The sequence below is a fragment of the Piliocolobus tephrosceles genome, chromosome 10 (genome assembly GCF_002776525.5).
Source record: "Piliocolobus tephrosceles isolate RC106 chromosome 10, ASM277652v3, whole genome shotgun sequence".
In the NCBI taxonomy this organism is placed as follows: Eukaryota; Metazoa; Chordata; class Mammalia; order Primates; family Cercopithecidae; genus Piliocolobus; species Piliocolobus tephrosceles.
The window spans coordinates 109,303,092-109,316,587 of NC_045443.1; the positions used below are offsets into that span (position 1 = coordinate 109,303,092).

General features: G+C 45.6%; 1 protein-coding gene across 7 annotated transcripts in view; it reads left to right on the forward strand.

Moving 5' to 3' along the window:
- ACAD10 (acyl-CoA dehydrogenase family member 10) overlaps positions 1–13,496 on the forward strand; it is a 71,696-nt gene that overhangs the window by 36,214 nt on the left and 21,986 nt on the right. For 6 of the 7 annotated variants that reach the window (XM_023203559.2, XM_023203557.2, XM_023203548.3 and 3 more), the window contains 4 exons: positions 1,906–1,974; positions 5,605–5,786; positions 7,731–7,881; positions 12,395–12,540. In XM_023203559.2, the coding sequence (XP_023059327.1) occupies positions 1,906–1,974; positions 5,605–5,786; positions 7,731–7,881; positions 12,395–12,540 (548 nt within the window). The remainder of the gene's footprint in view (positions 1–1,905; positions 1,975–5,604; positions 5,787–7,730; positions 7,882–12,394; positions 12,541–13,496) is intronic. The other variant, XM_023203564.3, reaches the window with a different exon arrangement.

The window sequence follows — 13,496 nt, forward strand, 5'->3', positions numbered from 1 at the left end:
TTTTTTTTTTTTTTTTGAGACGGAGTCTCGCTCTGTTACCCAGACTGGAGTGCAGTGGCATGATTTCAGCCCACTACAAGCTCTGCTTCCTGGTGTCACACCATTCTCCTGCCTCAGCCTCGCGAGTAGCTGGGACTACAGGTTCCTGCCACCACACCTGGCTAATTTTTTTTGTATTTTTAGTAGAGACGGGGTTTCACCATGTTAGCCAGGATGGTCTCGATCTCCTGACCTTGTGATCCGCCCACCTCGGCCTCCCAAAGTGCTGGGATTACAGGTGTGAGCCACCATGCACAGCCCTAATTTTTGTACTTTTAATAGAGACAGGGTTTTGCCATATTGGCCGGGCTGGTGTTGAACTCCTGACCTCAGATGATCTGCCCACCTTGGCCTCCCAAAGTGCTGGGATTATAGGTGTGAGCTACCGTGCTGGGCTAGATTTTAATTTTTATTGAAATTTATTGAGATTTATTTTATGGACCAGCACATGACTTATCTTGGTAAACATATTGTGTTTACTTGAAAATAATGTATATTTTGCAATATCTGAGTTAGTGGTATACACATGTCCATCAGATCAGGTTGGTTGGTAGTGGGTTCAGATATATGTCTTTAGATAAATCTATTTTTGTCTAATTCTATCATTACTGTGAAAGGAGTGTTAAAATCTCAGCTAAGACTTGTGGATTTCTTCATTTTTTTCTCTTTAATTTTGATCATTTTTACTTGATGTATTTCGAAGCTCTGTTGTTCAGCACGTGCATATTTATGATTGTAATATCTTTCTGATGAACTTGCAGTTGCATCATTTTCAAATGTCTCTCTTTGTCTCTGGTGGTACACTGTTGTAAAGCCTGCTTTATTTGATATTAAAGTAGCCACACCAGCTTTCTTATGCTTAGTGATTGTATAATGCTTCCATTTCCATTCTTGTTTTTGCAACCTATGTTTATATATTCAGCACATATCTCTTGTAGACATCATATAATTAGGTCATGCTTTTCTGTCCAGGCTGAAAACTTCTTTTATTTTTATTTTATTTCATTTATTTTTTTGATTTTTGAGATGGAGTCTCACTCTGTTACCCATGCCAGAGCGCAGTGGAGTGATCTTGGCTCACTGCAACCTCCGCCTCCTGAGTTCAAGCGATTCTCATGCTTCAGCCACCCAAATAGCTGGGATTACAGGTGCATGCCACCATGCCTGGCTAATTTTTGTATTTTTAGTTGAGACAGGGTTTTACCATGTTGGCCAGGGTGATCTTGAACTCTTGGGCTCATGCAGTCCTCCCCCTCAGCCTCCCAAAGTGCTGGGATTACAGGCAGGAGCCACCATGTCCAGCCAATCTATTCATCTATTGAATTTAATGTAATTATTGATATGTTTGATTTAGGTCTACAATTTCACCATTGGTTTTTTGTTTGTCCCATCAGTTTTTTTGTTCTTACTTACTTTTGGGTCAATTGAATATTTTTTAGAATATCATCTTAATTTATGTACCATTTTTAATTCAGAAAAGTAATTTCAGGCCAGGAGCAGTGGCTTATGCCTGTAATCCCAGGACTCTGGGAGGCTGAGGCAGGTGGATCACCTGAGGTCAGGAATTTGAGACCAGCCTGGCCAGCATGGCGAAACCTTGTCTCTACTAAAAATACAAAAATTAGCTGGGCGTGGTGGTGCACATCTGTAATCCCAGCTACTCAGGAGACTGAGGCCTGAGAATGGCTTGAACTCAGGAAGTGGAGGTTTCAGTGAGCCAAGATTGTGCCACTGCACTCCAACCTGGGCAACAGAGCAAGACTGTGTCTCAAAAAACAAAACAAACAAATAAACAAAGAAAAGTAACTTGAAGAAAATCTCATCAATTCAGCCAGCGGTTTTGTTTATTTTCATTTGTCCTGGCAGGATTATGAAAGCCCTTGCAAATGCTGGAGTACCTGTACCTAACGTTCTTGATCTCTGTGAAGATTCAAGGTAAAGTTCAGATGTTTTTGCTATCACACATTCAAGCTACAGGAGAGAACAGCCCATATGCTAACACAAATTCCAATTTGTTAAAGACAAATAAAATTTGGGTAGGGGTGCAAAGAAACTTTATAGCAACCTCTCCCAGAAGTTCTCCGATATTTAAGTTCTCCTGCAAGATAAGTATATGCCTGCTTTAGGGAGAATTGGTAGAAAACATCTTTTTTAACATTCAAAAAATACATATTTATCTAGTTTCATGTTGCTTGTTTTTGTTTATTCTTTTATAAGAGTCTTTCTAAACTGTTTGGTGTTTTGAGACGGAGTCTCATTCTGTCATCCAGGCTGGAGTCCAGTGGCCCAATCTCGGCTCACTGCAACCTCTGCCTCCTGGGTTCAAGTGATTCTCTTGCCTCAGCCTCCTGAGTAGCTGGGATTACAGGCGCCCCCCACTATGCCCGGCTAGTTTTTGTATTTTTTGAGTTGAGACAGGGTTTCACCATGTTGGCCTTGCTTGTCTCCAACTCCTGACCTCAGATGATCCGCCCACTTCGGACTCCCATGATGCTGGGATTACAAGTGTGAGCCACCGTGCCTGGACCTAAACTATTTTAAACAGCTTTGTAACATGCTTTTTGAGTGTCTCTTCTTTCCTAACATTTTATTTTATTTATTTATTTTTTTTTTTTGAGACAGAATCTGGCTCTGTCGCCCAGGCTGGAGCACAGTGATGTGATCTCTGCTCACTGCAACCTCCGACCCCCGGGTTCAGGTCATTCTCCTGCCTCAGCCTCCCGAGTAGCTGGGACTACAGGCACCCGTCACCTCGCCCGGCTAATTTTTTGTATTTTTAGTAGGGACGGGGTTTCACCGTGTTAGCCAGGATGGTCTCACTCTCCTGACCTCGTGATCCGCCCGCCTCAGCCTCCCAAAGTGCTGGGATTACAGACGTGAGCCACCGCGCCCGGTCCCTAACATTTTAATTATGAAACATTTGAAACCTTCAGAAAAGGTGAAAGAAGAAAAAATAATATAATGAATATCTGTTTATATTTCTTCTAGATCAAAAATTAAAACATTGTTAACATTTTGCCACATTTATTTTCTATATATGTGTGTGTGTATACATGTATACTTTTAACATGTATATAATGATTTTTTTTGGCTGAACCTTTTGAAATAAGTTTCAGACAGCATGCATCTCTCAAGAATAAAGACATCAACCAGGCATAGTGGCTAACGCCTGTAATCCCAGCACTTAAGGAGGCTGAGGCAGGCAGATCACTTGAGCCCAGGAGTTTGAGACCAGCCAGGGCAACATGGCAAAACCCCATCTCTACAAAAACAAACAAAAAATTAGCCAGGTGTGGAGGTGCACACCTGTAGTCCCACCTACTTACCTGGAACAATTGACGTGGGAGGTGGAGGCTGCAGTGAGCTGTGATCACACCACTGCACTCCAGGCTGGTTCTTTTCTTTTTTTTTTCCTTTTTTTCTGAGATGGAGTCTCACTCTGTTGCCCAGGCTGGAGTGTAATGGCGCGGTGGCATACTGCAACCTCTGCCTCCTGGATTCAAGCAATTCTCCTGCCTCAGCCTCCCAAGTAGCTGGGATTACAGGCATGCACCACCACACCCAGCTAATTTTTGTATTTTTAATAGAGACGGGGTTTTGCCTTGTTGGCCAGGCTGGTCTCAAACTCTTGACCTCAAGTGATCCATCTGCCTTGGCCTCCCAAAGTGCTGGATTACAGGTGCGAGCCACTGCACCTGGCCGACATTGTCTTTCATAACCACAACACCAGTACACCTAAGATAACTAACAATTATTTAATAATAATACTGAATATCCATCCCATGTTCAAATTTCCCCAATTCTCTTGGAAACATCTTTTGTAATAGTTTTTCAACTTGAAACATTTGTAATGGTAGAATTTTCAAAACAGTTTTTTAGAGTAGTAAACTGGAGGCTGAGGCAGATGGATCACTTGAAACCAGGAGTTTGAGACCAGTTTGGCCAACATGGTGGAACCCTGTCTCTACTGAAAAATACAAAAATTAGCCGGGCATGGTGGTACGTGCCTGGAGTCAGGAGAATCATTTGAACCCGAGAGGCAGAGTTTGCAGTAGGCCGAGGCCGAGATCGCACCACTGCACTCTAGCCTAGGTGATAGAGTGAGACTCTGTCTCAAATAAATAAATAAATAAATAAATAAATAAATAAATAAATGTGAGACTCTGTCTCAAATAAATAAATAAATAAATAAATAAATAAATAAATAAATAAAGTAGAGTAGAGTAGTAAACTGATTGCTAGTAATGACCAAAAGATGGATTAGTGACACGTCATTGGGTCACCTTAGTACTGCTGGGTGGTATATACACCATTCATACCACCGAAAAATGATAAAAATAACCTCAGTAACAAGAAGGGATACTTACTGAATCCTTATTGGAACCAGAGACCATGCCAGGCAGTCTGTATGTTTGTTCCTTAATTCATTTCTTTTTTTTAAAGTAACAAATACCCTGGAAGCGCCCTTAATTCTTGCAATTACCCTTTGAAGTGGGTATGTCTTACAGATTAAAAAACAACAACATGGCTGGGCGCAGTGGCTCACACCTGTAATCCCAGCATTTTGGGAGGCTGAGGCGGGTGGATTACGAGGTCAGGAGATTGAGAACATCCTGGCTAACACAGTGAAACCCCATCTCTACTAAAAATACAAAAAATTAGCTGGGTGTGGTGGCACACACCTGTAGTTCCAGCTATTCGGGATGGTGAGGCAGGAGAATCGCTTGAAACCAGGAGGCGGAGGTTGCAGTGAGCCAACATCGTGCCACTGCACTCCAGCCTAGGCAACAGGCAACAGAGCGAGACTCCATCTCAACAACAAAGCCTAGAGAGGTTTAAGAAGTCTCTCAGGGTCACTCTTCAACTAAGGGCCGAGTTGGGATTTAAACCTGGTTCTGACCAGGTGCAGTGGCTCACACCCATAATCCCAACACTTTGGGAGGCTGAAGCAGGCGGATTATCTGAGGTCAGGAGTTTGAGACCAGCCTGGCCAACATGGTGAAACCCCATCTCTACTAAAAATACAAAAATTAGTCAGGCATGGCAGCATGCACCTGGAGTCCCAGCTGAGGCAGGAAAATTGCTTGAACCCAGCAGGAAGAGGTTGCAGTGAGCCGAGATCGCGTACTCCAGCCTGGGCAACAGAGCAAGACTCTGTCTCAAAAAAATAAAAAAATAAGAAATAAAAACCGGTTTGGTGTGACTCCAGAGGTCCTTCTCTGAGCCTTGCTGCTTGCTACATTATTACACTTTGAATCCATTCCTGTGGCTTATACAAGTGAACCAGGGAGAAGAGAAAAGCATGCTGTCCAGGAAGCACAGATGGGTGTGCGTGGGTGTGTATGCACGTGTGTATGTATGTGGATCCATCCGTTGCAAGAGAGGATACTTCTAATGCACTGTGCTTATGTGAAAGGAAAAAGGTAGTATCCAGTGCTCTGGGTCTGAACTCTTCTCCAGATCTCAACCCATACACCCAGGGACAGTGACAAAGAATAGGGTCATGACTAACAGACTGCCACATTATGACTCTGATCCCTGAAACCCCTTCTGTGTTCCTCCCAGTGTCGTTGGCACCCCATTCTATGTGATGGAGTACTGCCCAGGTCTCATCTACAAAGACCCTTCCCTGCCAGGCTTGGAACCCAGCCACAGGCGAGCCATATACACTGCCATGAACACAGTCCTGTGCAAAATTCACAGTGTGGATCCCCAGGCTGTGGGGCTTGAAGACTATGGGAAGCAAGGTGAGCAGAAGGCCACGTCTCCCATGCTGGTTGTTTCATCACTAGTGCTTCTGCTTTTAGGATCTGAATCATTTTGGGTATTAACACACCAAGCGTAAGGCACACTTAGCTTCTTCCTTGGAAACCCAGTTTAGTTTTAATGGAGGTGTTGCTGACTTAGGTATCTGGGCCTTCGATAAATCCCTTTATGAACTACACAATCTTTCTTCATTTTTTCTTTTTCTCCCTGAGGTATTCTGCTATCCAATTCCCTGCTACTTTTATCTCACTAGACCATTTAAATTTTTTTTCTGATACTGACCAAAGGTATTTAAAATGTGTTTTTCTCTGTTTCTTACCCTTTTCCCTAAATACTCTTCAACAGGAATATATATCTTTTTCGTGATGGGGGTCTCACTATATTGCCCAGGCTGGTCTCAAACTTATGGGCTCAAGCCATCCTCCTGTCTCAGCCTCCCAAGTAGTTGGAACTCTGGGCATGTGCCACCGTGTCCAGTTTCAATGGGAATAGTTTTTTTGTTTGTTTTTTGAGACAGGGTCTCTCTCTGTAGCCCACACTGGAGTGTAGTGGTGTGATCTTGGCTCACTGCAGCCTCAACCTCTTGGGCTCAAGCCATCCTCCCACCTCTCCCTCTTGAGTAGCTGGGACTACAGGTATGCACCACCATGCCCAGCTAATTTTTGTATTTTTAGTAGAGACAGGATTTCGCCATGTTGCCCAGGCTCTACCCGAACTCCTGCACTCAAGTGATTTGGCCTCCCAAAGTGTTGAGATCACAGGCATGAGCCACTGCAGCCAGCCCTCATGTAGTACTTACCACATGCCAAGAATAGTTCTAAGGGCTTTACATATTTTATTCTCCCAACACCTCTATGAGGACCATCTCAAGATGAGGAAACTAAAGCATAGAGATGCTAAGTAACCTGCCTGAGATCACACCGCTAGAGAACAGCAGAGCTGGGTTTCAAAGCCTGGCAGTCTGGCTCCAGGGTTGATGTGCTCAGCTAACCACTGTTGTTTAGCCAAAAAGTGATTTATGAAAGGCTGTTAGGAAGCACACAAGATTTTTTTTTTGGAGACGGAGTTTTGCTCTTGTCACCCAGGCTGGAGTGCAATGGTGCGATCTTGGCTCACTTTAACCTCTACCTCCTGGGTTCAAGCGATTCTCCTGCCTCAGCCTCCCAAGTAGCTGGGATCAGAGGCACCCACCACCACACCTGGCTAATGTTTGTATTTTTTAGTAGATTCGGGCTTTCGCCATGTTGGACAGGCTGGTCTCGAACTCCTGACCTCGTGATCTGCCCACCTCGCCCTCCCAAAGTGCTGGGATTACAGGTGTGAGCCACCATGCCCAGCCACAAGGTCTTTTTTTTTTTTTTTGAGATGGAGTCTTGCTCATCACCCAGGCTGGAGTGCAGTGGTGCGATCTCGGCTCACTGCAGGCTCCGCCTCCCGGGTTCATGCCATTCTCCTGTCTCAGCCTCCCGAGTAGCTGGGACTACAGGCGCCTGCCAACGCGCCCGGCTAATTTTTTTTTTTTTTGTATTTTTAGCAGAAATGGGGTTTCACCGTGTTAGCCAAGATGGTCTCAATCTCCTGACCTTGTGATCCACCCGCCTCGGCCTCCCAAAGTGCTGGGATTATAGGCGTGAGCCACCGCGCCCAGCCCACAAGGTCTTTAAGAGGACCAGAGATCATATTTGGAGACCACACAGCTAGGAACAACACCCAGACCACACTAATCCAGCCAAACAGCTGGTGATTTCCACCTTGGGGCAGCAGGAGCATCATGTGGGAAATTCTCCAGTCTTAGGAACATGTTCAAAGACACTGCACCACCCACTGCAGAGCATGACAAAGGGTTTCACTGCACTGGTTTTTTTTCCCGTTACTTTCAGAGGTTGCTGAAATTGCACACCACGTTCTAATCATCTTTCCCACAGGGGCCTATATTCCACGCCAGATGCGAACCTGGGTTAAGCAGTATCGGGCTTCCGAAACCAGCACCATCCCAGCTATGGAGAGGCTGATCGAGTGGCTCCCCCTCCATCTTCCCCATCAGCAGAGGACCACAGTGGTGCACGGGGACTTCAGGTAGATGTGATGGCAGGGAGAGCTGAAAAATGACAGCAAGGACACTCCAAGGGTGAATTGAGCAGTTGGTCTTGGTGCAATTTACAGTCAGGAATTATTCCTATTACAAAGCACCTCTCTGTGTGTGGCCTTTTCAGGCAGGGTTTCTCAGCTCTGGCACTGTGACATGTTGAATTGGATAAGTTTTTGTGGTGGGAGCTACTGTGCATTATAGGATGTCAGGCATCATCCCTGGCCTCAACCCAATGCCAGTAGCACCCCTCCCTGCAGAGTGTGGCAACCAAAAATCTTTGCAGACCCGGTCCAGTGTTCCCAGGGAGGGCAGCATTCCTCTGTTGAGACCCACTGTTTGAAAGTAAGGCAGAGTCTACGGCCCCTGAACAGGCCTGATCTCATCTGAAAGTAAGGCAGAGTGAGGGTGCCACTCACCTCCCAAGAGGCCTGGGGATGGGACATTCTCACTGGGTGTAGTGAAAGGATTGAAAGAGAGTGACAGAGTCTCCAGGGGTATGTGATGAGTCTGTAGCGCGGCTAAAATGGGAACTTCAGTATGCCTAGCATCCGGTGGCAGAGATGATAGCTTTATCTTATCATCTCTTGCTGTGAAAACTGCCCATTAGGTATTTTTATAGGGTAGTGTTTATAGTGTTTTCTGCTTCACAGCACCTGGAGACCTGCTTTTGATGCAAGAATGCCTTATTTGGCTTGTCTTCTTGCCCATGTGGGGACCCAGGCCTTTTATTAAACAAGGCTAGACAGTGAAGGCTAATTTTAAATTTTTTTTTTTTTTTTTTTTTTTTTTTGAGACAGAGTCTCGCTCTGTCGCCCAGGCTGGAGTGCAGTGGCCAGATCTCAGCTCACTGCAAGCTCCGCCCCCCAGGTTTACGCCATTCTCCTGCCTCAGCCTCCCGAGTAGCTGGGACTGCAGGTGCCCGCCACCTCTCCCGGCTAGTTTTTTGTGTTTTTTCAGTAGAGATGGGGTTTCACCGTATTAACCAGGATGGTCTCGATCTCCTGACCTCGTGATCTGCCCGTCTCGGCCTCCCAAAGTGCTGGGATTACAGGCTTGAGCCACTGTGCCCGGCCAATTTTAAATTTTAAAGACCTTTCGGCTTCTTCTTCTTCTTTTTTAAGACAGTTTCATTCAGTCACCCAGGCTGGAGTGCAGTGGCATGATCTCAGCTCACTACATACCCCACCTCCTGGGTTCAAGCGATTCTCCCGCCCCAGCCTTCTGAGCAGCTGGGATTACAGGTGTGCACCACCATGTGCGGCTAACTTTTGTGTTTTTAGAAATCCAAAAATACAATATATTTTTAGTAATACAAAAATGTGAGATGGGGTTTTATCATGTTGATCAGGCTGGTCTCAAACTCCTGCCCTCAAGTGATCTGCCCACCTTGGCCTCCCAAAGTGCTGGGATTACAAGCGTGAGCCACCATGCCCAGCCTTAAAGACACTTCTTTGCCCTCCAGATTTGACTGGCCTCTCTTCATTGGCTTGACCTGTGTCCCTTGCTCCCGGCTTCTTCCGTTATCCAGCCACCTTTGGGAATCCCCTGGGTCTGAGAGTGGACAGCTGAGCTTTCTTTGTAATGTGGTCATCACGGGAACTTGAGGAACCTGCTCCTGCATCAGAGACTGATGGGGCCAAGTGCTTCCCCCACACTGCCTTGAACTTGGCAAGCAGTTGGGCTGCATTTGACCCCCTCCTCCATCTTCTTTCTCCATTTGAGACTCTAGAGCACTTGCCTGACAACACTTTCCTTGCCAGTTATTGCCATGTATTTCCTTTGGTGGGGAAGACCTCAGGTGGCCTTTGTGTCACCAGCCCACAACAGCTGCTCCGTGGACCTTGTCTTTGCTTCTCTTGGCACCTCAAAGATCTACGAATGTGATCAAGTATACAGCAGGCAGGAGATGTCCAGTGTAGTCCCCTCCCCTAGCTATAGTGAAGTATGATGATCATTTAGAATGTTGCCTCCAGGAAAGGCATCCTCTGATTTTAGAGAGTGTGCTGCTGCTTATTGATCAACACAGTTGAGATAGTTCTGTCTTTTGATGCATGGAAGAATATGTCTTGCTAATGGAGTGAATCACCGGTGGTGGAAGCATAAACTGCCGCAGCTACTTTGAAAAGTAGTAGGCAGTGACTGGGCACGGCGACTCATGCCTGCAATCCCAGCACTTTGGGAGGCCGAAGCGGGTAGATCACTTGAGGTCAGCAGTTCGAGACCAGCCTGGCCAACATGCCAAAATCCCATATCTACTAAAAATAAAAAAAGTACCCAAGTGTGGTTGTACCCGTGTAATCCCAACTACTTGGGAGCGTGAGGCAGGAGAATCACTTGAACCCGGGAGGTAGAGGTTGCAGTGAGCCAAGACCATGCCACTGCATTCCAGCCTGGGTGACAGAGTGAGACTCCATCTCAAAAAGAAAAGAAAAGTAATGGGCAGTAACATGGAAGATGGGAATATGCTGCAACACATCGTTTTTTGTAAAGAAGCATCTACTGCAGCTTTGCACCAAGAGACTCAGGTGAACATGTTTGTTTTGGTCATGCTAGTAATTGTAATACATGATAAATAAAATGTAGTTTGGCCATATGTTGGAATTCTATTTAGTGGGTAAAATAAACCAATTTGCTGTACATAAGTCATAAGTCTCAAACAGATAATGCTAAGTAGAAAAAAGTAAGTTTCAAAAGGGTAATATATCATTTATGAAAACTTAAAAATCATTGAAAGAACACTATATGTGGTATATAGGTACAGGTATAGATAAGAGAAATATAGAAATGTCTGAGACACCATCCTGGCTAACATGGTGAAACCCCGTCTCTACTAAAAAATACAAAAATCTAGCCGGGCGAGGTGGCGGGCGCCTGTAGTCCCAGCTACTCGGGAGGCTGAGGCAGGAGAATGGTGTAAACCCGGGAGGCAGAGCTTGCAGTGAGCTGAGATCCGGCCACTGCACTCCAGCCCACGCGACAGAGCGAGACTCTGTCTCAAAAAAAAAAAAAAAAAAAAAAAAAAAAAAAGAAATGTCTGAGACTGATATATACCAACTTCGGATAGCAGTAAATCTGTCATTTTTTAAAAATCTGAAGCAAATATAACAAAAAAGCAGATATAATATCTGTTAAATCTGGAAGATGGACACATGAGTTCTGACATATCATTCTCTGTATTTTTCTGCATGCTTGATCTTTACTTTTTGTTTTAAATAAAGCATGCATTACAGACAGCCCTGGCAGGAAACAGAAAGCATGGAAGAGGCTATTTGGGGAGAGTTCAATATAGGGTTGTAGTGTGGTTTAGAGGAAACGCTGAAGAACAGTGTGGAGTCCCGGGGCCAGGAACAGTGAGGAGTCGGTCTGACAGGGCAAGCATGTGCTGTGGTTATTGCTACTCTACAACAAACTTTGTCAGAACTGAGTGGCTGTCAACAACGACAATAGTCATTTTGCTCATGAATCTTTGCAATCTGGGGACAGGACAGCTTATTTCAAAGTAGGGCCGCTGTCGGGTGGGGCTGAATCTTCTGAAGGCTTGCTAGCATGCCGGCCCTGGGCAGAGAAGATATGAACAGCCGGACTCCTTGGGCCTCTCTTTCTGTCTCTTTATGGTTCCCACATGGTCTCTCCAGCATGGCAGCTTCTGGGTAACTGGACTTTTTTCTTTGAGATAGGATCTTGCACTGTCACCCAGGCTGGAGTGCAGTGGCTATTCATAGGCTGGAACATAACTGACTGCAGCTGCCAACTCCTAGGCTCAGTGATACTCCCACCTTAGCCTCCTGAGTAGCTGCGACTATAGGCATACACTACCATGCTCAGCTAATTTTTAAATTTTTTTTTTTTAGAGATAGGGTCTTGCTATGTTGCCCAGGCTGGTCTTGAACTCCTGAGCTTAAGCAGTCCTCCCAACTTGTCCTCCCAAAATGTGGGGATTACAGGCATGAGCCACTGCACTTAGCCCTGGACTTCTTACCTGGGGGCTCAGGGCTCCAAAATAGTGTGTTTCAAGGGACAGAGGGCTGGGCAGAAGCTGTATCATGTTTTCTGACCTAGTCTAGTCTGGGGAGTCCCTCAGCATCACTTCCATGTGTCTTATATCTGTTAGAAGCAAGATGCTTCACTGGGCCAAGCATAAGACTCTACCTTTTGTGGGAGGAGTATCAAAGGATTTACAGATCTGTTTTAAAACCATCACAGGGAGGGAGTAATTCCCTGAACCCAGAGAGGCTAGCTCTCTGGGGAGGGCTGCAGAGAAGGAGCTGGGGAAATAAATAACCAGGCCTCTTCCCATCTCCTGCTTTTGATTGGCTGAGTCCAGCTGGAAGCCAGAGGGCAAGGGAGTCCTTGGAGCACACAGCCCGGGGAGCTCAGGCTCCCTGGCACAGAGGGGATGGGAGGGTGGGGAGTCAGTCTGAAGGGCAAACAGACCACACAGAATCCTCCCTAGCCGGCAGTTTTCTTAATGCTGTCTCTGTTCCTCCTGGGGCTTTTCAGGCTCGACAACCTGGTGTTTCATCCAGAAAAGCCAGAGGTGCTTGCTGTCCTTGACTGGGAACTTTCTACCTTGGGCGACCCCCTCGTCGATGTGGCCTACAGCTGCCTGGCTCATTACCTGCCGTCCAGTTTTCCTGTGCTGAGAGGTAGGAACTGCTGCTGGAGGATAGTGGAGGAGCAAGCCAGTTCTCAAAGCATTTGGGAGCAAACTCAGCTGAAGTAGTCCATGATTGGACAGGAAAGTGAAAGTGAGGTCCTGGTGGTTCTGGTGGGAAACATAGCTGGAATGCACTCCTGTCACATTTACGGGGAAGTGGATATAGAATGTGTGTTAAGTGAAAAGTATGCTTGTATAGGCACCTCTTATGCTTTTACACAGCTAACTTGTATTTAGGGTTTAAAATTAAAAACATGTTTATTGTGGCTGGGTGCAGTGGCTCACGCCTGTAATCCCAGCACTTTGGGAGACCAAGGCGGGCGGATCACAAGGTCAGGAGTTCGAGACCAGGCTGGCTAACATGGTGAAACCCCATCTCTACTAAAAATACAAAATTAGCTGGACGTGGTGGCATGCGCCTATAACCCCAGCTACTCGGGAGGCTGAGGCAGGAAAATCATTTGAACCTGGGAGGCGGAGGTTGCAGTCAGCCGAGATCACACCATTGCACTCTAGCCTGCGCAACAGGGCAAGACTCCATCTCGAAAAAAAACAAAAACAAGCCACATTTATTATAAAAATACTAGAGCCAACAAATAGCAACAACAACGACACAGTTAAAATCATTAGTAGTCCCAGAGATAACCATTTGCTGACATTTCGGTATCTATCCATGTCATCTTTTCTTCTGTGTGTATATATACATTTCCTAAAACAAAAATGTAACATGATCGAATGACATGTTTTTTTCACTTCATTGTATACTGTAGACATGTTTTCATGACATTACATATTTCTTCTACAGCATAATTTTTAATGAGAGCATATAATCTTATTGTATAGAATTAAGGGAAGACGGCTGGGTACGGTGGCTCACACCTGTAATCCCAGCACTTTGGACTTTGGGAGGCCGAGACGGGCAGATCATAAGGTCGGGAGATCGAG